Source organism: Porites lutea, chromosome 4, assembly GCF_958299795.1.
Source record: "Porites lutea chromosome 4, jaPorLute2.1, whole genome shotgun sequence".
Taxonomy (NCBI): Eukaryota; Metazoa; Cnidaria; class Anthozoa; order Scleractinia; family Poritidae; genus Porites; species Porites lutea.
Genome location: NC_133204.1, coordinates 5,463,441 through 5,488,587, shown reverse-complemented (window position 1 = coordinate 5,488,587; position 25,147 = coordinate 5,463,441). Strand labels below are relative to the sequence as shown.

Here is a 25,147-nt window from a genome sequence, read left to right as displayed (position 1 = left end):
GTTGAATGCAGAATATTTTAAGTTCTCTATAGGACCACAATCCGATACTTTTAGGTTCTGAAAAACATCGTCTTATGGCTTTTTGTGGTTTCTAATTAACGATTGCCGTTAGCTCTTCCATGTGCGGATATGAGTACAAAAACATTTTACCTGCCTCCCACCAACGAATTCCAAAAGAAAACTTGGAGAAGAAATAACACCTGAATGAAAGTCTGCGTCCGCCACATCTTCACAGTTGGTCTTTTACTCGAAGCTTACATCAGAAGCTAAATACAAATAAAAAATTAAAAGCGTTAATGAGGTTTTAAACATACCATTTAGTACTTAATTCAGTGACAAACAGGAAAGCTCAAGAAAAGTGATGAAGAGGTTTAGAAACAAGAAGATTTAAACCTTCGCACACCAAGCGCTCAAGTTCAACTATTATGTGCAATGACGAAAATGCTAAAACGTATTGCTTTGCGTAAACCTAAACATAGTAGGAAAAAGGGGACGGCAAGCCCCGTAGCTTCCTATCTACACGTGCAACGTCAACTGGGAGATACGAAGAGAACCTTCAAGTGCCTAAATTAAAATAACAGCCGATCATGACCTCAGACCGGGCGGATTGAAATGAAAAAAGTGTTTGGTCACCTGCCTTTCAGTAGAAAGATGATGATGACTGTGAAATGCATTAAGCTGACCTCCTACGTCAACTTTGCTGATAGGCCGCCCATACAGGTTTGCTTTTCACAAATATGTTGGGCTTGGTATATGGGTACATGGACGGGTGTCCGCTTAATACGGGGTTTCAAGGCAATTGAAGCCTATTTAACACTTTAAGAGAATAATAACAATTTAGTGTTCCGTATATATTGGGGTTCAAGAACAAGCCCCATGAGCTGCAAATCAGCTAGCATAATTTTTTTCCGCTCCACTATCTAGGACGAAAATTTTGGCTTAAAAGTTCATTGTTTCCTAACAATCTAATTTGAGTGTCACAAAACACATGCCGGGGACTGACTAGAGACCATTATCGCCATAAAAAAGAGTCAACTATTGGATAGTTCCACTTCTTATCCTACAGCAGTTAAAAAGAGAAGCGCAACTTGACATATTTCAGTCAAAAAATAAAAAAGGTTCTGCGCTTGAGGCTACTATAAACAATTCACTAGAGAAATGAGCTAAAGAAAAATGAAACTAGCCCTGCAAGGGAGTGATTTACTATAGGTGGCTAGGCATATTTGTCATCGAATTATCATAACAAGGAATGTTACTGCACATGCATTTCTACAAGGATTTTACTTATAGAGAATGAATCCTCCCTTTTGAATCTAAAGTATCTTCAGCTCTACTTCTACAATGTGCGAAGATACATCAATTTAGTATATGGAATCAGGCCTTAGTATTAAAAGCAAAACCCAGATGCGTAAATAGTGCCAATAATGAGAGAAAGACTTACGTTTCTTCTTACTTTTACGCCGGATTACTATCATAATGATATCACTGATCGGTTCGGCGAATTTGTTTTAAGTTGCAAAAGAGCTAGCCACTCACAGATCAGACATTCACAAACCAAACTGAAAACATTCATGAAGTTATCATTTTGATGTCCAGACTGGAGTTGCTCTCTTTTGTGCGGCCAAGAGAAATCAAGAAAAAAGACGACGTTTTCGTGTGGGCAAATCGGGGATGTTTAATGATAACCACAGAACTCACTTCTGCTGGCCTATGTTTACTTCATTTAATGCAAGCAGAAACTTACCAGGGTCAACAAGAGCCCAAGGAAAGCGTGGAGACCGGCTAACCGAAGAATACAAGATAGCTTGGCTTTCGTGAAAGTCCCGAATAATGGCATCCCAACCATGACTAAAAGAGTTTACTACAGTCAAACCCCCAGTGTCGTGTTTGGTTTGTCATTGGCTAACAGGCCATTTGATTTTAAAGTATCCCTATCGCAATAAGCAGGCATTTCAAAAGAAAGGATTTGGGCATAATTATCTTTCTTATCTCTAGAGACAATCATTTGTAAAGGAGCCATACATATATACCCTGTTTTCCTACTTGATTGATTGCCTACCGGTGTGTTTCACAAATGTTTTCCAAGGACTCGTTACATGTAAAGTTTCTTTTAAAGATAAATATTTCTGAAACTATTTTTATCTAAAGGTTATCTCTGACAGTTAACTGGACAAGCTCTGAATGCACTGTGTAAAAAAATGATGCAAACGACCTGTGAAAACATGAACTACATGCATGCACAGGTTAATATCTAGATAAGAAAACAATTAATTTATACACTAATTACTCTTTTGGATTAAAAGCTTTCCAGGGTTTTCCTCGTCTGCAGACTTAACTATTAATATTAAACTGACTGAAATCCCAGACACCAGAATCATTCTAATCAGTACCAATGTATTATTATGATCACAAGCGAATAGAGACTTAAAAAAGCAAGAGAAAAGCTTTGTGCGTACTTCAGCCATGGTCAGATCGCATTCATTAACCGGAATCTGGTTACACTGATCAATAACCGATCCGTCAAAATTTACAAGGGTGTTTTTTAAGACTTTGACGTAATTCAGCACAACTGTGGCTTTTTCTGACTTTTTTCTTACATTCATCAAGACGTTTTTGATAACGGAGCAACTATGATGAGTTTAGAAGTCGTGTTATTGCTCTATTTTTAAAACATACACCTTCACGATAAAATTTGTTTTACTTTCACCCAGATGAGCTGTAAAAATTGAAAACAACCTTTAAAGTAGCTTTATGTATCTCGTAGATCCTGCCTGAATTTAGGTAAATAGAAAATCAGGGAACTGACATAATACATTTTGGGGCTGAGTGGTTTTTCACTGTAACTTAAGAAATGTAAAACAATGTTAAGCCCTCTTTCACATTAATGTGATGGCGAGTTTCTGCACTCGACTGAAACCAACCAATGTTTTCACTGAAACCCGTGGTCACTAAAATTGGTTCTCTAGTGCCTTCTTCCTCGAGGGCACCTACGGTGAACGTTGCCTAAACATTAGGGAGTTTATTATACGGCTACTACGGACTACGACTACGGTTAAACATGCTACTAAGCATGATCAAAACCACGTGACTGTTCATTTTTCCCGCGTAGTGCTGCGGCTACGGTGAGTTGTTGAACCGTTTCGCGTAGCAGGGACTGCGGAGAACATCTTGCACGTATTTTGCCGTCTCGGTAATTCAAGAATCTCGTCTTTTCGTTAAAAAGTTTTCAATTCACCTGCTTTAAGTGAGAGGGAAGCGAAATATGTAAGTTGTGTCTAATTTCTGCTCAGATGTACGCTTTAAATCCACTGTTGTGACTACATTTTTATCTAGCTAAGCTCAACCTCATATTTAAATAAGCTTAGCTGTTTATACGCAGAATTCAGATTGACGGCCGAGGAGAAGAGAAATCATGAGGTAATTATATGCAGATAAATCATTCATATATCATTAACACTCATTTCTTTCACGGGAACATATGAACCCACAATTGACCTGCTCCCAACGTCAGTGGCTTCATAGCTCAGTTGGTAGAGCATCGCACCGGTATCGCGAGGTCACGGGTTCAAACCCCGTTGAAGTCCTGAATTTTTTTTTTAGGCTTCTTTACGCAATTGCATAAATTGCGTTCACTGCGATGATCATTTCTTCATTTCCAATTTACTTTCTCTTCGTACTTGAAAAGTGTCAATGTTTGGTCGAACTGATTGGCGTGTCTTTCTACTTGTGTAACCTTTGTTTATGCGAGTTTTTGTATAGCATTTGCTGAATGAAAATGATGTAAACATCTTCGAAACAATCGAAACTCGGTATTTCAATACTTCAAACTACATCAGATCAGTAGTCGGAGAAGTCCATCTTCTAAATCTAATAAATGAGCTATTACTATTTCCGTCTATTTCTTTAATATTTGACATAAGTATTCAGTTGCGAAAAAAATAAAACCTGTGTAACCAAAACTTTGTTCACCAATTTCACCCGACGTAATTGCTTCCTTCAAGTATGGAAGAATTTGTTCATTGTTCTAAAGATAAGATCACATGCAAAACTGACTTGTATTTTTGTGAACTGTGATGAAAACAAGAAAATCTTTGCGTGTTGTTTCCCTCTCCGCCTCTTCTCTCGTAATCTACTGTTTGTAGCGCAATCTTAACGTTCTATATTTGCACGACTCAATCCAGTGCTACAAACAAAGGACAACGCTCGTCCAGCCGTAGTTCGTAGTCCGTAGCCTCCCAGCCTCGTACCCAGGCCTGTTCGAGCTATCCGAGTGACCAGAGGAGGCTTGGAACCGAGCGCGATATGCGAATTTTCCCGACAAGCTTGACAGGTGACGTCACATCCGAAATCGCCGAGGACGACTGGGAACGAGGCTGCGTAGTCTCCGTATTTTCAACTCCCTATTGCAAAACTGCAATAGAGCGGAGAAGTCGCTACATCCCGTTGCCATGGCAGCAGAATGTCTGGACCTCAACAAACCGTGGTCCCGCAAATACGGGGACAACATTGACAAGTATGACTTTCCTGTGATGATTGCACTCAGAAGCAAAACGGTAGCCCAAACTTTTCTTCCATCGTTCGACAATGCAAATGGCCGTTTCTGTCAAGAAAGATTGCAGAGATCGAGAAATTTTGCCACCATGGTAACGTGACGTCACACTTCTCCTCTTTATTACGTCTTCACAAAATACAGCGCGCCCATGATCTCATGAAAATATTGAGGTCTTATGGCATACATTGTGTAGTAACATTGCAGAGAAAATCATTCGTTTAACTGGAGTATTCGTTTTGTGGTTTCGATGTAGCGAGGTTCCATTGTATCGCTTGTCCTCTGTACCTCTAGCATATTCCATAAGCAATATACACTACATTTTTGCAATTATTATTGCTGTAACCACAGTATTTTTAAATATTATTATTATTATTATAATTATTAACTACTAGTCCTTTTACTTCTACGAAAGCGATTTTTTTATAACAAAAGGAAGATTCTCAATTCACCTTACTTACAACAGGCACATTAACGTTTCAGCTCAGTGGCCGGGTGTTCTGAGAGTAGCCGCAGACGAGAAGATACGACAAAATAAAATAACATTCCGAACTAATCTGTGAAAGAAAATAATCTTACTTGTTAAATGTAGCATTTTGCTTCTATAACTTCGCATTCTGGTTAAAACTGTGTGCTCAGTATAAATCTACTCAACTTTAAAACAAACCCTGCCAAAAAAAGTACATTACAGCTTATGCTTGTCCTTAGAATAATGCTGGTATACGACACAAAATTTACATCGTAAATTGTTTAATTTAAATGTTTACAGAAATATTGTCAACAAACACAGCCCCAAGAATTACCAATACTTCTCTTTTAGTACGTGTTTATGGGAAATCTTTATTTGATTAGGTACGTTTTGGATATTTTAGGTGAATATTTGAGTGCCCGACTAAAGGTCATGCAACAGAATATCCTGGAAAAGAAGAAGCAAGCTCTTTTTACTGCGGCCACTATAATCTGTTCCAGTCGCAACTCAGTGTGTGTTTTATTTAACTTGAACTGCTGACAGATATGTTGACGATCACAGTTTCAGTCCCTGGTTTAAAATTTCATGAGAAATACGTGCTCGAGACTTTAAAAAAAGATTATGGCAAGTTAAAATCTTCTAATATACAATTCCGAATATAACTTCGTTAGCAGTTCGACGATAATCAAATCCTTCTTATGTTGGTTTCTGTGGATTCCACATCTAAACAGCATACGTTTCTGAGAGATTGATTTAAAAGCCGGTACGTCGGAATGCCATGGCCTACTATGAGCGATTTAGTTAAAATCACCTAAAATACTGATCTCATTTATAAACTGAGGTGTCCAAAGAAAGAGAAACTGGATTTAACTGGAAAGAAGGGTCACACAAAACACGAAACAACTACCACATATGGGTCAATCGAACACGATGAATTTACATTTTTAAAAAGCAGTATATTAAGTTTAAAATGGCTTGGGTTAAGATAGTTAAACTATTCTTTTCTTGCTTGTGGATAAAGAATATTTTTCACCTAAGGCGCATGTGAATCGATTAAAGGGCGCGTTTCGGAGTGGTTTGGTTTATGACTGTTTTGCCCAAGTTTGAGCTACGCTCGACGTATCGGTGGTCAGCGCCAGCAATAAAACTAGACAAAATTGTTTCGTTGAAAAATCCATAGCAGTTTAAAAGCCAAATTTAACAAAGACATGACATACCTGGAACAGGTTCAAGGGTACGGTGCTACCAGCCATCTGAATTCCGTCCCAAACGGACGTCCAGACAAACGCTTATAGAAGAAAACTTCGACAGATTTCAACACAGAAATTAAGAGTGCAGGTTTTTTGCCAGCTTGCCTGCGGCACGTTTCCCTCAAATTAAGTCATAAACTGTGTTTATACGAGTTTAATTAGATTACACTTAATTACAAAAAGAATGATCTGATTAGGTTCTCTTTATAAGTGAAGATTAACGCGAAATTATGATAAATGTGAATTGGATGTTCTGTACACGCTTACACACCATAGGTTTAGCGAGAAGAACAATAATATATTTTCTCAGCCGAAGGAAAACACGGGTTGCGGAGATATCAAGTGGAGATAATGCCATTGTTAATTAAATTTCTGCGCTTTCTCGAAACTATTTGATCCGTGAAGTATCATTTCAAAGATTTCAACAATTGCTTAAGAAAAGTTGCAATTTAACTGAATAGCTCGAGCTTGACCTTCCTTTCAACTTTAATGTCTGTAAATATTTCCACATGTATAGAGAACTTACTGAAAAGCATCAAGAGACAGATAAGCAAATTCGAAAATAGTTTACTATGTTTAAACCTTTTTTGTTCTGTATACCTTAAGGCTGTTATGTTGTTTTGAAGAGTTATGGTTCTGCATTGAAGCTCGACTGACGCATTGTTCTCAAAATTGACGATAATCTTTTCAAAAGACACCGCAACACAAAGTTATGATGAAAATTTCATTATCACAACTCTGCTTTAAGATTGCCCAAGATACATGGTGCAAGTCTAGAAATACTTATAACGTTTAAGTGGAAAAGATAAGGTGGTTCGAATTCTTTTTAATTTTAGAAGGAGAAACGGGTCTTTCCTAGTGCAAATTTGTAACAGCATGGCTGCCTTTGAAGTTACACATATTTTGTCATCAAGATCGATTGAAGTCATTTCCATGAATTGGATGTTGAAATATAACATATCTTTTTACCAAGATAAAATGCTTCCAGTCAAATAAACTAAAAGTATAAACACATCTAAAATATTGATAAGACCTTGGTGCAAAGGAAATTCGTTTATATTTTGGGAGTTGTTGTTCTTTAACTTTTTGTGGAAAGACGTCTTAAAACATCACGTTCAGCTATCGGGTGAGAGGACAAACTTATTCCCTATATCAAGTTCTGTACGTTGAGCCTGCATCTTGGTATTTCTTTCTCAAAAAAAAAAAAACAATTTCACAAATTACTCTCTCTGGAAAACGGCGATTTCTGAGGGATCACATGTGGCCGTATATTACAAGACACAATGGTTCGTTAAAAGGAATTATTTCAGACGTTTTAAGATCCTCACAAAAACATGTTCAAATAGTGCATGTAGTCACTGACTTGCTTCGTTGCTCTACAGTCGCTCAAACGTTAGAAAAACCCGCCTTGTGAGAGCCATAATATTATATTTGCAGGAAACTAGAAACGTGAACAAACAACGCAGAGCTAAAGTTTTATTGTGGCTAACTGCATTAATTTTTCTCGAACAGACTTTGAATACGCTGGTCTAACTTTACACTAAAATTCACGAAATAAAATTTTACAGACTGCATATGATTCTCCGATTCTTCACTAAAAAAAAGTGAAATCAATAGGTATTCTCTAGGAGTTGCCAGCAATCTCAGCTTACAATAAGTTGTATATCCTTCAGTGATTGCAAAGTCATACAAACACCTGTGTCAAAAAATCATACTTGGCATAATATAAATTTTCAATACGATATGCTTCATTCTTTTTTCCTTCTCATTTTTTTGCAGATGAGACGAAATGTTTCTTGTTACTTTGCGATTAGCTTTATAACATTCACTCATATTTCGTTCAGGGACGAAACTCTAGCCAATGGTTTTGAGATCAGTGTCTTGCTCTTTGGTTACACACTGAATACTGGACTCTGAATATCCATCGTTCTTTTCAAACATATTTAAAATGGAAATAAACGAACGAAAAACAAAGGAACAAAAGAAATAGTGATTCAAAATGACTTTTAACGAATAATCGAAACCAAAGTTTTACAAGCGTTAACAATTGAATTAAAGAAAATATCATTTATTTAATAGTTGCCCACGCTTATTGGGAACATTTATGTCAAGTATGGTATGAAGTGGAGTATAATGAAGTAGTATATGGTATGCAGTGGAGTATAATGGCCAGTACTTTTGTAGGAAGGATTCCTTTTCGCCAATTGAGACTATAATTTGTTTTAGACACAGAGACCCGCTTCTTGTAACTTTAAGTTAAAACAATGCTCATCAACCACTTATTTAAAGTCAAACGTTTTGGAACCTGCAAGGCAGTTAAAACTAAGTCGGAAATAGTACTTTCAACTTCTTAATAGATCCCTAACTGGAAATGTTAAGTGACAATTCTTATTGCAGCTAAAGAGCCCTACAGGTAGAAGTCTCAGTGTTGACCGCGGCAAACCCAGTAACCAGTGACCAACTCTCTGAGGTCCATATAGAGGTTCCGGCGAGGGCCAAACTACATTCCAAAACTTAAACCCTTAGATAAAATAAATCTCTCTAGAGCAACGATGTCTTCTAGTACCAAGTTTCCATTTCGTGTACAAATTTTCTTACTGAATTCAACCCGATCAGATAACAAATCCCTCTCCAACCCCATTATGACGATGTTTTCTTCTTAACTCTAAAGTCTTATTTCTTTTAACATCTCTAATTGAAAAGGGACCCATAACAGACACTCCCTAAAACAGAGACTTTTTCTTGTTTTGACTTCTATTATTTCTTAACTCAAATTCCTGCATTAAAAGCCGCCCTAAAACATTTGCCTCTCTGCAACACACTGTTGGCCGTGCAAAAAAAGCCAAGTTTGTAGGAGCTGATTTTTGTCAGCTGTCGTGAAGGGAAAGTAAGTCAAGAGTATAACTTGCAAAAGCTGTGAAAATTAGAAACCATATGGTTTGCAACGATAATATAATCATGATAATATATATTTGCTTTTTTGAAATTTAGGAGATATTAATCAGAAAAGATACTTAATTGACGATATATAAATAGCGTGATAGTGCATGTCAACATACCTGAAGCCAATTACATACAAAGTCTGTGTCAAGGTCAAACAAGCCCGATGTACGTTACTGACTTTCTGGACCATCTAACCTGTTAAACGATAAGATATGCAGTTTACAGTTTATTAATAAAGTTGTGCTCATCGATAGTACACTTGAGTCGGCAGTGCTTATTAATGGAGCAACTAGCTTATTGATGGAGCTATGTAAACTAAGTATTTTCAGTCATGGTTTCTCCTACTTAGAAGATCTTAGAAGTCTAAAAGAAAGATACCAAATGATTCTAACAAAGGGAAGAGGGCGTCAGGAAAGACAAAACATGGTCTGTTAGTGCACATTTTTCGACCGCTAGGAGTTTAACTTGAAAACGTTGGCCCTATATATTTTTGCTAGTTGTCATCCGTTTTCATATGCATCCTGGCCATCGAAAGTAAAAGAAAAACAGTTGTGATAGCTGAGATCTGATTTGAATTTGGGTTTCTTGAATTCCAATGTGTTTTTAGGGTTTTGCGGCAATACCAAAAATTCATGACGCAGCTTTTTTTTCACGAAATATTTACAGGTTCCTGCACTGAGTGTTCAATATTAGAGCTGGCAGAGAAAAGGCAAGAAAAAACATCAAGGAAAATCTCTAGTTGTCCAGATTAAAAAGAGAAGTGACCTGTAATTTGTTTACCTTTAGTTTACTTGCTCTCCTTAGCACCTTCACCGCCGTAGCCAGTATGAGGCGAACCGAGGCACTCGCCTCGGTAAAATTTTACCAAATACTGTCGATTTTTATTTTTTTTATCAGACTGATAATATTAGAAGATTTCATACGGCTGATTTCGTACAACGGACCGTGTGTTCGCCTCGGTTGTAGTTTCTTCCTGGCTACGGCCCTGACCTTTGACAGGCTTTGTCAGAATCACCCCTACCCACCCGGCCCACACCATTTGTGAGCATAGGAAAACATAGGCTGACTCCCTGGGGCACAGCACCAAGAGTACGCATGATGTAGAATCAATCAAAGGTGTCAAAACAAACCCAATTATTTATATATTAACCGATTTATGACAAATGAGAAAGCTGTCAAACTTCAGACATCAAATAACAGCGCAACGCACAGTCAACTGATGAATTACTTCAAACTGAGATTTAAAATCGATGATTCCCATATGCTATATTAGAGAAGCAATGAAATACTGTTCGAACAGACTAGACTTTTCTTTAAAAATACCTCCAGTTCTTATCCCAGCCAGCGCGATTGCAAATAATGACGTCACAGTAAGAGATTTTTAGGACGAGCATGCGAGAAAAGACAGTCTCTTATTTTATCTTCCCGGGCTTACGCCCCGGGGGGGGGCACTTTAGGAATTTCTGGGTGGGGATGTGCCGCTGGGAGCCTGGAACCCTTAACCTTTACCAGAGCTAGTTCAGCTGAATTTTGCTACCCTATACTAGAGTAAACTCCCCAAATCCCCCTATCCTAGAGTAGCTGTGTACCTAGTCTAGATAAAATCTTCAACCAACTGATCAGTTTCCTGAAAAATGATACCCTATACTAGAGTAAACTCCCCAAATCCCCGTATCCTAGAGTAGCTGTGTACCTAGTCTAGATAAAATCTTCAACCAACTGATCAGTTTCCTGAAAAATGATACCCTATTCTAGAGCCAAACGCTCTGATTTATATACCCTATCCTAGAGTAAACTGCTTGAAAACCATACCCTTCACAGCGGCACATACCTATATAGCCCATATATGGCAGTACCCCCCCCCCCCCCGGGGCTTACGCCTTCTTTTAATTTATCGCGCGGCTCGCGGCTTCGCCTCTCTCGACTCGCGTTTATGGGTTACTCGTGGAGTATCTTTGGAAAGAAAAATAACAGACTGCTCGCAGTCTAGAACTGGCAGAGGTTAATGATATTTCAGGTACACTGAACGTTTTGCTGAAAGGAGGTGGAGTTTAAAATAAACTCCATTCAAGCCAGGCTTGCATTCAAGCGGTATACAAGGCTGCCCCCTGCTGAGTTGACTGACAACAATGGTACAATATGACATACGTTCTTTCCATTGTCTGCTGTGATTTGCTAATAGGATTTTCACACAACTTCATACTTAATACAATCCTTTTGTACTGTTTAAATTAAATATTTACCAGACAGCCGTATAACCCTGAAAAGCTTATAATGCAATTTGAGAGATGTTATACACTAGTGAATATCTTTTGTTTCCTTTAAGAATATTAGGTGGAAATTCTTGCAAGAACTTGAAAGACATTTCTTATTATCATGTTAGTTAACAAATCTATGTTTTTTTTAGATGGCAAGCTAACTGATCTTTAAGTTTGTTATATTTAGACGGCTAAATATTACAGAAAGAATGCGTTTTCCTTACACTTAGGAGGAATGTGTTAAGTAGTTAAAAGCAATTTAAACAAGGCAAGAGGCTAATGACGAGTTCGAGTTTCAGCTGATTGTATAAAATTAACCATCCAATATCAAAAAGAATATGGTGTGACTGCCTCAAGTAAAGAATCAGCACTCAATGTGTTCAATATAAAATGGAAGTAAGGTTTTCGTGTTTGCTATTTTGAAGGGGTTGTGCTTCTAATCCTTTGGCCTAGAAAGTTTCAGAATAGACCAGCAGGAGAAGGTATTGTGAAGGTTTCAGTACATTAAACTCCATCAGTGGTCGGTCCGAAATGTTTATAACACTCGCGAAATTGCCATCGAAATGTATTAATTTTGTTAATACGAACTTAACATCGACACTGTACTCTTCGGTATCACACACATACACACCACTACCAAAAAACTCAAACTAGTGAATTGTACAAATGTAATAAAAAGACTTCCGCGATGGTCAGCTGATGAGAACGTCTTGCTATTATTGTTCAATCGTTTTAGTGTAAAGTAGTCAGCCAGGTTCGTATCTGTTTATTTATACCAATGAAGGAAAATAAAAATCACAATTTATTTTTGTTTTGAGGATGATGAAGTTTAAATTACTGGTAATTTGCACTTTGATTTTCCTTGAAAAGTATTACAATGGCGAGGTGAGTATTTAACGCAGACGCTATTGAATTTCATAAAATTATGCTGTGGATTAGAACAATTATGCTAGATCTAAATCAAACAAAATTTTGCACATTCGAACTTAACAGACTTTTTAAAGTTTAATCAAGCATTACAATGGCGTTATGTTAAATTCACGGTTGAAGAGAAGTTAAACGAAATAAAATAGCCACTGAAGGTATTTTTTTTCGTGCGAAAACTATCCCTTTGTCAAATGAAACCCGCGCTTCATGTATAACACAGAAGCACTACGCTTGTAATTTCTAAAAGAAAATTAGAATGCTGTCATTTGAGGGACAAGTCTGGAAGAAAAGTTTGCCATTTAGCAGACCACAGCCAGAAGGCCAAACTCGGTTGTGTAAATTAATGTGGTATTTTTCAGTGTTTGAAGAATCATCGAGTGGCGTTTTCTGCTCACTGGCAGCAAAGAATTCCCATTGTATCCAAATTTGCATCTAAAACATAAAACATTTTTAAAGGCTTAAGGAAGGATCTTGCATGCCGGCGTTTCAATTAGTTAATTTTTAGGCCAGTTGTTTTGGTCTGCGTAACATACAGATTCAAAGAACTGAAGAGGTTGCAAAGAAAGTTTTGTACGCTAAGTGTTTAAAAACAAAACTATACTTACTCAGAGTGTGTTGGATGAATAATTATAATAAGTTGCACATAACGTTACTTTTCAGCGACTTGCATCCTTTGTTTGTTACAATCATTTGGTTCTCTTCGTTTTACTTAACATATGCATCTCATGAAACACTTTTTCAATGAAAACATATTAAATTTTCTCCATACCCGATTTTTACTCGTTGTGTAGTTAATCCCAGATCGGCAGAGGGACAACAATCATTAGCTTAACTCCTTTGAAAGGCTGTTTCGTACAGAGGTGGCGAAGTGAGTGAAGAAAACAAAAGGTGTTTTGATCTCCAAGGAAGAAGCCTTGTGGACAAAGAACAAAGAATTTAAGACATGTTTTCATGATAAAGTCTATCAGTAACATGCTGTGTTTAAACTTAGAATTTGTAAGAAATTTGTCAAAACAATATTAGCGAGGCCTCATCCAGCTAGCCTTTTTGAATGAGTGTGGTGAATTTTAATTAGAAAATTAGCGGGAAATGTTTTTAACCCACGCACTTTAAAAAGTCGGTTGTTTAAAAACGTATAGACTAACTTGTAACTTGTTTCAACCTGTAAGCTTGACGAAACTGAACTAGTATGGCGATGATGTCCAATCCCTGACTTTTATTTTAGTGACAAGAAAACATATAGTACAATAGTCGTAAGTAGCAACGGAGAGACGATTCTTTCCGAGGCACATCCGAGTGACTGGAATTGCTCTTGAAATTGAATAACTTTAATGAGCGCAAAATTGACGGTTGAATTTATAAATAAATAGTAATAAATGAATGGGTAAAAGAAAGAATAAAGAGACAAATGAGCAACATAATCAATTCAGGGTTATAATCATATTGCAATGCTAAAGAAGTACGATTTTATTTAATACGCGGACGTCTCTATGTAAGTAGTATGGCTTGTTGGCTTGTTTGGATTTAGAGGAAACAAATTCACTAATTTTGACAACGCAGAGATTACGAACTTATTATCCTGTTTGAGACATAACAGACACTTCCCTGATTATTGAAAGGCAAAACGTTCAGTTTGTTTTTTCTATAAAGCACCTTGGTCTATTAGCTGACTGAAGCTTCTGAATTTTAAATGGATTCAGTTAACAACGATGCTGGGCAGTAACTTGTGTACATGTTGGCTATTCACTTGCGGTCATTCATTCATTACTTTGTTTGTTTGTTACCTCATCTGAGGTACGTTTGAGAGAAAGTCTCTTCAATCCATTGCTCTTTTCAATGACGCGGCCGGAGACCGTCAGCACTGGAAATAAAGACCTTCTACAGTTCGTATTTAAGCAAATATAAACGTATTTATCTATTTACCTTGTTCACTGTTTCGTCTAACTCAGCGTCTAACTGATTGATGAAATTCTCCAATGCCGTTATAAATTTTACAATAGTCCTTTTAAGAAATTACTGCCGCTGCATGTGTTCATCTGGATGGTAAGAATTAAAAAACCTACCGATACGATAAAAAGACTACTTAAATTGAGGGTACGCAGATAACATAATTATAACTACCCCAGACCTTTAATTTGTTCTTCACTTTTAGACACTGACACTAAATAAATCATCCTAATTGTGATGACAATGAATTCCGTTTGTTTTTCGTTTAAATTGTAAATATAGTTCGAATACGACATATGACAAGTTCCAGTTTTTGTTTAAAAATCTTCATTCACGTCTTATATTTATCTCATTTTTATCTTTGAGCACCGAAAAATACTCTGCACATGCTAGAATAACTAACAACTGATGTCTTTTAGATAGCTGAAAAGTTTGATTACAGCACCGAACAGTGTTGTTAAGGTTACAAATTGAAAATACAAAATGCAAAAGTGATCAAAAGTTCCTAATTTGTAACCGAAAATATTAGCATATTATTACCTGTTTTAGTTCTTGCCGAATAAAACAGATTTAAAAACATTTTAAAATATGTAGCAAACTAAAACAATCCAATGTTATTGAATTTCTGTGAAAGTGATTTCTATACGCCGTTTTAGAGTAGTGCGACAAGTAATAGACATGATGTACGAAAGGCTTTGTTCCTCGCGCGTGCGCAGACTTCGCGGCGCCATCTTAACTTCACTTCTAATTGACCGCGGTAGGATTAGCTCAGTCGGTAGAGTGCTTGACTACACTCTTTTCAGTTCCTACAAGAATCTATTTTATAGGAATGTCGAGGCTGAAATTTGCGGAAGTTTTAAAATAAACCTGAGAGCTGAGAGTTTGAAAAGGACTCTATTAAATTTGTGTTTGAAAATCTGACAGTGTAAATATAGTACGTACAGTTTATGTTAGTAACTTAACCGAAGAAAATTATTCCTTTAACTAAACGCAAAAACACTAGTAATTGAAACCCAAATACATTCCAAAGCGGAAATGCCATAAGCTATGATTTATAATCAAGACTACTTCGAGAATATTTTCAGCCTAAAATCGTCAGAAAAATTAGGACATTCAGCCTGGGCCGCAAAGAACAACATTCTTAAATCCAAAATAGAGTTCATAGTGCGGGAGGTCGTGGGTTCGATTCCCGGAGCCTGACCAATACTCGGGGTCGTACAACGACTGGGTCGGAAGTTAGCTGAGTAAACAAGTAGACAATACGACGACATATAATGAAGCTTTCTCCGCCAAAACGGCTACAGGTGGGCGTCTTGGAAGAAATATCATGAAGGTAAGATTTTCACACAATTGTGCAATGAACCAGTGAGGAGAAACCTCCGAACATAGCTGTGACCAGTCAAAACTAAAACAAGAAAATCTTTCAGGCCCTAAAAAAATTTTAGCCACGCACGTCACCATAGCTTTGACGTTTAGAGATCCTGCCGGATGTAAAAAGAGAAAAAATATTAAATGTGTAAATTAACAATCTAGAGCGAAGCCAAGTTCCAGTCCAGAAAATCCGTTTCTTAAAGCGATGGTTCAAGTAAGCCAAGTAACGTTAGAGGCATTTTTGAATGTCACGTCAAGTTGCTACAGTAAAAGGTTGAATTTTATGTCACTTTGGAAAGACAAAAAACCCGAAATTTTCAAGCATAAATGAGTAAATTCACCATTTTTACATAGAACATAATGCACCTTGTGCATAACCATTGTCTTCGATTTCTCCTGGGGAGACTGTAATATCCAGGAGAAACTGGAAAGAATGGTTACTAACAATTTTTTTTTTTGGGGGGGGGGGGGGGGAGGAGGAGGGTGGTAAACACAGTGCATTCAGTGGTCCATGTGAAAGGGGTGTCGTATTGGCTCACAAAAAAGTTTGTTGCTTGTATTCCTGTTTGCTTTATTGTTGTTGTTGTTGTCGTTTCGTTTTCGTTTCCTTTTTTTCACCGCTGCTCGTTTTTCACCTTGCTAGCTAGCATATCTCATTTTCTCACCGCCGCCATAAAATTTTCATGTTGTTCTTCGAGCGAAATTCGTCCCCTTTGTTTTTATCTCTCCCGCTAGCTCTTTCTCTGTCAGCGTAGACATCAAAGTTTAGTCGAGAAGACTCGGCTTTGCTATTGTCTTTTCTCTCTAAAAGTCCGGGTGGCCGTGCAAGTAGTAAATGTGACATCTAACATCGGCTTACATGTAGGGGTTGACGGACGGATGACGGATGGTAACGTGATAACCAAAATTTCTCGGAACTATAGGTTGCCATTTTTTCTTACCCATGGTGCTCTGCTGCGCGCGAGAGCTCCGCTTTAAGACTTTTTTCCGGAAACGTTTTTGTTTTATAACCGCGTCGATTAAAAAATCTTTAATCTCAGCTAGACAGGATTTGAAACTATGGCCTCCAAAACACCCGGATGGGTGCTCTATTGATTAAGCTACGAAGAGCTGACTCATAAAAAGCAAGATCATTTACTGGGTTCATATGTATCATGTGTGATATGCGAACTGCATACTGATACAAATCATGAATTTTAAGCTCGGTAGTGCGGAGTGATAAAAATGTAATAATTGTGTCAATAACGAAATTGTCGCATCTGATTGGTTCTCAATAGCCCTTCTTTATATGGCTAAATTTGGCTGATGCAGCATCAGAACTGTCCAATAAATTTGATCTCTCTGATTAGAAGCTGCTGGTAATCAGACAGGTTAAATTGTTGGAAAGTTGAACTGCCAATAAAAAATGAGTATCAAATGTTGCTAGCTAATAAGTCCATGCTAGCAAATCAAAACCAAGAAAAAAACTGAACTTCGGTGAGTAAGTTTTCCAGCCTTAAATAAGCTTCCAGCTTAAATTTTAAGAAAATGTACTTATGAATGAAAGAGTCCAAGCAGATTGAGCTCTATTATAAAGATTGATGGTTTCTCTAAAAACTGAGAGCCATGTTTTTGCTTTGAAGCTGTTACTGAAGTGATAAAAACTTAAGCCAATAAATACTCCAGTCTCGAGATTCTCGCTTTCTGTTATTGATACGATTAATTTTTAATACGGGAGTTTGTGTAGTACACATCGGGCTCGTAATTTCAAAACTCGCACAATTGCTAAGTCCGTCGAGCGAGGGTGATAAAATATAAACCGCAGGGGATTTATTGACCGCCAGCGCAAGAGGGTAGTGGTTGGGGAAGAAGAAAATAGACGGTCTGTAGACATCTTTGGGAGCAACTGAAACTTGCTTTTCCCAGGAAAAGCAACCTCTTTTAGCCGGCTTTTTCGGCGTAGAAGCGGAGAAGCAATCTAAGAAGGGTCTAAGAAGACATGCTTCAATAAACACGCGACCCGGAGTGTCATTCATGTTGTTGTTTGACTGTAAATACTTAACCAATTACATAAGCAATTTATATCTCCAAATCCATTGGTCCAATTTAATTGAAACTGTGAACGCGGAGGTGATAATGATGAGGCGTTGACATGGTGGAGGGGCTTAATAAACCTCTTTTTTCCCAAAGATGTCTACAGACCTTCTTTATTTTTCTTTCTCGCGCGCACTCTTCGCTCGCGAGCTCGCCGATGTTTTTGAAAAGAACGAATTCAAGAGAAAAATAAAACAACGTCTGTTTACAGGCTATCCGAGATTTCACTTTCACGATGTATTAGAGCAGCTGAAAACTAATTTCATACAAATTTTCGCTTCAAAAGGGTTCTTGGTTTTCTGATAGAGTACGATTGAATTTCTAAGCTTCTGCGTGACGCGGCATTTACATGACGGCCAAGAGAGCTGTCATGTAGGTTAAAAAACTCACTTATTTCAGGGAATTTTGCTATCTAAACAGTTCATGTATTAGAAAAATTATTACTTTAATGTTTATGAGTTCCTCGAAGAATAAATTCACCCTTTGTACCAAAACTCGGTAACAGTAATGTTTCTGTTGGTTTCTTTCCGCTATGTTGGTGCCCATCCGGATGGGCACCAACATGGCGTCTCCATACAAATCTCTATTAATGTTGTGAAAACATTTCTTTGGGTATCTCGTATACGAAATATTCCTCTGACCTGAATCTTGGCGAGGGTCTTTGCATATTTACCTCCTTTCGTTTCCCAGATTCTGGACTTTATCTATTGAACGGTTTTGATTTTTATTTGGATCTATTTTGAATGGCATGACACCGAAAACCAGCAGTTGGAGAGTTGATGGAGGACTGGAGAATTAACCCAAGGGACTTTTGGCCATTGGGTGTGGCTCGCTCCCTTGGTGTGATGTCGGTACAACAAGTCCACCAGAGCTAAAGCATTTCGTTTATAATAATAATAACGATGATAATACAAGCTTATTCATATTTATTCAGCAACCGATTTTAGTTTTAGAGCGACAATCGTCTCTGATAACCATAAAATATATTTTTCTTTATTTTCACATATTTAGCATTCTTTTAAACCAGCCAACGGTTAAAATAACAATGACAGCATGAAACAAGAAAATACTAACAACCACGACAGTTATCCATCAGTACAAAAATATCTAATGGTATGTGGTAATCGTTTCAGGCAGCACATTGGCAGTCTATAGGCAATTTAGCACATTTTGATTTGTATTTGGCTTGTGGAAAGCCAAACACTTCTTGACAGGCGGGGTAACTATAACCTCGATCCATCGCTCTATAACAGGCAACGTGCGAACCATGACAATGGGCCTTGTAGACATATTTCTGCCTGCAGCTATCCCACGTTCTCTCTGTGAAGTGGAAGCACGGGTTACTAGCGTCCCCATTGGTTCTATTGTGTGAAGCGTGTCTGATAGGAGATTCCTGAATGTTTTCGTCAATGTCCTCTTCGGGTTGAAGGACATCGCTTTGAGAATCTTCGTGTTGTAATTGATGAACTAAGGGGTGGTTTTGACGAAATGACACTTGCGAAAACGGTTTGGTAAATGACAGGCTGGGACCACACAGTATAATAATAAAAGAAAGGAACAATTGCTGAAATTGAAAAAATATGTGTGTTCAAAATTGAGTAAAGTAGAAAACTGAAACTAAAGGTAATCCACCTGAACCATGACATTCATTTCAATTGAAAACGGATCGTTTTAATTTCTTATCTTAAAATGATTTTTTTTTTTTGGAAAAGTACGCTATATCCTAGTGCTGCTAATTCGTCTGGTTACTTTTAGTTTTCTCGGCTGCACATCGCACAGAACTGTAGCGTTGAACCCAGGATTAAGCCGAAGGTTTTCTCCTAAGCTCATGCAACTCGAGCTTACTCCCCTAACTCCGAGATACAGTAATAATAACACAAAATGTTACTCTAAGTAATACATAGAAAGACCTAAACACTGACTAAATGCAAAAACGAAACAAAAATTTTAATCCCATGGTTTATCGCTAATCGGCCTTTTAAGAACCAAGCCCAGCCTTAATTATAAAATCGGCGTTGCCTACCCTACTAAGCGATGTATACTTACTCTGTTCATGTTGATGTATTATGGTCCTGTTAAAAACTGACGCTACGAGGAAAGCCGTTACGCTGTCGTCAAGTTTTGTTCTGCAAGGGAAGCTTAATGTCCACAACCACTTAACAGTTCCTTTTTTATGGATGCAAACAACAGGTGGGTAGTAAAAGGCCTAAGGCAAATTACATTTCCTCCGGCTTCTTTTTCTTGTGGAGAAAATCGTTTCAGCAAATAATATGATTAGTCAAAGACCAAAAAAAAAACAAGGCACACGCTCATTTTGTAAAGAAAGGATCTATTCTTGTTGTTTAATTGTTCAATTCTGCTTTCGCTGATTGAGATATAAAAAGCCAATATAGAAATCCTTTATTCTTTAGACTTAACTTTTCTAAGCCGTAGGCGGCCTGTTGAATTATTGAGCGTAAACTTATTTGTCAGGTCATAATTGTATTTAGTCTTCAAGTTGTAATTAGTCAACCTGTAAGAGGCCGTTATGTGAAGCTTTTGAAAGTAATTAATGTTTTAAAATAAGCTTACGTTTCCACCAATAGCCATTTAGAAATGATTGTTGTGCTCTGTAATTTGACTCGTTGAGTTATTATGCAATCTGTGTTGGTTCACTTGCTTTAGCCTCCCACGCAAGCGTTTTTTAATAGGGGAGCTTGTATTTCGTCCCTCCCCACAAACGGCTGCTCAACCGGAAACAACATTCCTTTCCCATTGTTTTATTCGCGTGGTAAGTGACCAATCAACAGTTGTGAAATAAAGTGTCGACAGGCTAAACACGACTCATAACCACGTGGTAATGTAAAAACGTGACCCTAGAGTTACCTTTTTCCTTCTTTTCTTTCTTACGCTAAGGTTATGCAGTGCACGAAGTATTCTAAAATCTGACTAAATCTTACTTTTGCTGCTCTGAGTCTAACATTTTTTAGAGGTTGTAAAGCTTTCCCAGTGTTTCATGCAGATCGATCGAGTAATTATCGGGTTACCCTGCGGTCAAGGTCAACTTTCCAGAATTTGGAAAGTACGATGTGATTGGCTAAGCTTTGGAAAGGAATGTTGTTCTCGGTTGAGCAGGCGATTGTGGGGAGAGACGATACACGAGTTCTACTAAAAACGCTTGCGTGGGAGGCTACACTAGCTTAGGCTTAAATACGAGTGCTTTGTAGGAGTTTCTTTGGTTACATCGTGGTTGCATCTATGACGTCAGAGGGTAACAGTGCACTATTACCCGCGAATGTTGACCGACGGCCGTCGATACAGTGAGGTTTAATGAATTTCCAGCCTCAAAATTTCCAGCTATATAACGAATCACTTAAAGACTGGTCCTTCGGGAAACAGTCAATTTTGTTTCCCTCGGGACCAGTCATTAAGTGTTTAATGTTCTATCGGTCAGTTACCAGCCTCCCCCTCAGGCGCTTCGTTTTTTACACAGAGGCGACTGCGAAACGCGAGTGACATGCCAGTGACTGGTGACGAAGCGGAAGGGACCATGGACCATTAAAGAGTGTTTAACGTAACATATGTCGTAACCGGAACGAGAAAAAATGTCTCCGTTTTGTTATTTTTGGTGAAAGTCAACTATCAGCCTTTGCCATTCATAATAACGGATCATGATTTAACAAGAACGAGTAAAAAATCTTTGAACTCTGGCTGGTACCGTATATGCGTATATGCGAAAGTGTGTGAACTAAACAACATGAAGAGTTATTTGTGATTCGATCTCAAAATTATCTGAATCCTTCCTTAAATTATGCATGATTTAAAAGCTGTATTTATGTCAAAAGAGTCAAATGATTGAGTTAAACCGGGATTTAATGCACCTATAACTGACCTTTCGCCCCATAGTACCAACATTTAGGGCCTCTTGTATGTTAATATTGTCGCTTTGTTCATGTGGGTAGTAACATACATAAACGGAATGACCTTTAAGTTCATGTTACGTTTCTGAAACGACTTTATATTAGTAATTAGTTTTTTAACCATCCGAAAGTAACGACTACCCGCCGAAAGTAACGGCTACCCTAAAGTAGCGGCCCCCTTTACCTGCTAGATTCGAAAGTAACGGAGGCCGTTACTTTCGGAATTCTACGGTAATACAGCTGTGGGGGTATTTTTTCCAAATCTTTGTTAATGACGATTTAGTTCATGCCCAAACTGAGGAGGTACTGACCTTGAAAACCATATCGGGCCACCTTAATTAAGTAAGAACCATGTGATTTTTAAAGACAAAATCTTATTTGTCCTTGGCTATTCATTTCAGTCAATGATCGAATCATTGCGCGTTGGACAAATAACCTTTATTATCCTGGCAAGGTTTCGGCAACCGGAAATGGACTGATACATGTTTTGTTCGATGACGGAGACAGGATCACTCACACCGTCCGGGATATTTCAGCAGTAATTCCTGATCAACAACCCAGTCGCGTGAAATTAGGGCAACATGTGGTTGCCACGTGGAAAGGGGGTCATAAATACTACATAGGATATGTGTCTCAAATAGTTTCTGGCTCCCGGCCCTTCAAGGTTACCTTTGATGACAACGATGAAGATTACTACCAGGCACATCAGCTGAGGAAATTTCCGGATCATCAGACAGCTCATGAGGGTAAGGGGAGAGGCAAGGTTTAAGAATATTGTTGGGTTAAAAAACCGCTGAATTTTGTCAGTTTTCCCTTCAACTGAGCAGCACAGAAAATGACTGAAAGGTGAAGGAAAAGCCGTCTGATTTTACGGCCATCTTGACTTGAGTGTTAACCCTTTTCGGAAAGCCGGCGAGTAGCGAAAAAAACCTTATTTTTCACCAATTCCTCTTTTTTGGACTGGTTTTCGGCTAATTAGCATAGGAATGGCTAAAAAGAGTTTTGCAAGAAAAAAGGCATATTTTCCGACTAACCCGACGTAATTAAACAGCTTTTTTGTTGTTCACGCATGCGCAAAAGCCAAAATTTGGACTTTTTTCCGACTCTATTTCCATCTTTCTCTCTCGCTCTCTTTTTTCCTTCTTTTTCTTCTTTATTGGTAGTTTTGATGCTCGCTTTATCTTCCTTCTTTTGCATGGAATTGTGGCTGGCTAACTTTTTAGGGAAGGGACAAATTTAATTTTCAAAGAGTAGTATGTAAGCAGCGAAATTGGCAGTGGATTTTCCTCAAAATGTTACCTCTTTTGTGCGCGTAACTCTGTCAGGATTGGTCAGAATATCCAAAACGAGGTATCACTGGAAAGATATATCTCAGCTGACATTGTTGCTTACCAATTTATTAACTTAAACTGAAAGCTAAATGTATTCAGGGAGGAATGTATTAATATCGTTCCATATGGGTCGTATTCGACCCTAGCCTTCCGAAAAGGATTTAAAGGAGCTGTGTCACGTATTTTTTTTCAAACAGTGGAAACCGTCACCAGATGGAGTCAAACATTTAAATAAACTGTTCAAAACATGAAAAGAAGGTATAAATAACACGGCAAATACAAAAGAAGGCACAGATCGACAATTTTGAAGAAGATTGAAACGGACTGCAATTCTGGTTTTTCGGAAAACTTGTTAGCATAACAGTAATTTTTGTTGTTTGTAATCTATTGTCTCAAGTTCCATGACAAAAAAGAGGCGTTGTTGGCATTGATTATTATAAACAAATGAACTAGACAGCCGTGTCACAGCCCCTTTCACAACTGGACTGACGACTGGAGTATTGAATAAGAAGGTCGTACCGGGGTCACGGTTTTCGTGATACGTGATTACCTATTTTTATTTTTCGTGAATCGTGAATTCCTCCTTGACCAAATGGTTGTCCTTGCCCAGAGATAAACTCGAATTAATAATCTATCTTCGTAATTTTATTACTTAATATTTTCCCTCAGTGAGTTTCAGTTTCGAGACCCCCGAAAGGTAAATAAACACTATGAAAGCATCAAATGAGAATGATGAATTTTTGTAAGTTCCAGTCTTGCTTTTTTTTTTCGCCACTTTCAAGCTGTTTTTCAGAGACTGCTTTACCACTTTTTTCTTTGCGTAAGAACAAGTTAAAAACAGTACTTTACATGCATAGTGAGGTGAATATTTGCCTTTAAGTTTATTAAGCTGCATACCGACCCAATAAACAGCTGCGCTTCTTATCAAGGTTCTAATTCGATTGCTCTGATACTTTCAGTCGGCGCCAGAGTGTTTGCTCGCTGGACAAATGGTCTTTACTATCGTGGATTTGTTGCACGGGCAAACTCTTCGACTGTCTTTATCAGATACGATGATGGAGATACCATCACCCTTTACAAGATAGACCGCACGGCAGTGATCCTTGATAAACTTCCATGTTACTCTCATATCAAGCCTGGGCAGCGCGTCATTGGTTTTTGGCCGGGGAGGACACGGTACTACCCTGGTGTGGTGACCTACAAAAGACCAACAGGCCTTGCCAATTGCTATCAGAAGGCTGTATACTACGTGGTTTTTGATGATGGAGATCGGCGAATGCAGGATTTTAATCAGATCCGCATCATTCCATGCATGACTACGGAAACATATACCAATCAATCAGGGTAATGTTATAAAGAAAGTCTTTGAAAATAAAACTTGGACATCAGTGTATTCATGAAAATATTAGAAATAATACTCTAGTTTTGTTATGTACCTAATCATTAGATAATAAGTGTGATTGGCTTGTAATCATGGTTTTTGTATTTGCTGTAATAAAACATCAGTTATTTACGTAGGTCTTTCATGATTTGACGTAATAAGGCCATGCCACAGGTATACCCCAAACTCGCGAATCGTTGTTGTTTCACAGAAATATTACAAAAATTAGGGTTTGTATGGGGATATTAGCTATCGTTATTTAGGGGTAAGAAATAGCATTAAAAATACATTAAAACTTCTTACGGTTGTCTCCTTGTTTTATTCATGGTGTTCTTAGCATTTCTGGCCGTCTCAGCGCGATCCTAACGAGTTTTAGTACTGCCGTTGCTCTGAGGTTTCGGTTCCAACAGCAGTTAACGTACAGCTGAATGTAACAACTGTTGGAAATATAACCTTATGAAATGGCCCCAGATCGACCCGAAACCTATGAAAAACACAAAACATCAAACAAATTACTAGAAGATGGTCTCCATGGGGTTAACCATAAGCGTAAAACGGCCTAAAATTTAGTCGATAGCCTTAAAAATTGAAAAATTCCAACCGTTAGCAGTAAAAAGGGTAAAAAGAGTTAACCGTAAAAAAAATTTTCCCTAGGTTTGTTAATTTTAAAGAAGGTGCTACACTAAGTTTTGACTGAGGCTGCGCGTTTCTAATTTCGCGGCTACTTTGACTCTGTACCACGTTAGGCC

The 25,147-nt window shown here is 37.9% G+C and overlaps 1 protein-coding gene across 1 annotated transcript; it reads left to right on the top strand.

The window, feature by feature from the left end:
• Nucleotides 1-12,346: 12,346 nt before the first annotated feature.
• Nucleotides 12,347-24,390, top strand: LOC140934065 (uncharacterized). The gene is made up of 3 exons (XM_073383748.1): nucleotides 12,347-12,354; nucleotides 22,053-22,432; nucleotides 23,977-24,390. The coding sequence occupies exons 1-3, from the start codon at nucleotides 12,347-12,349 to the stop codon at nucleotides 24,363-24,365; spliced, it is 777 nt and encodes a 258-aa protein (XP_073239849.1). The 3' UTR covers nucleotides 24,366-24,390.
• The last annotated feature ends 757 nt before the right edge of the window (nucleotides 24,391-25,147 follow it).

Excerpts from the sequence above, each read along its gene's own strand:
- LOC140934065 (XM_073383748.1), top strand. Across the intron at positions 22,433-23,976 it reads TCATCAGACAGCTCATGAGG|TCGGCGCCAGAGTGTTTGCT; the intron begins GTAAGGGGAGAG and ends TGATACTTTCAG.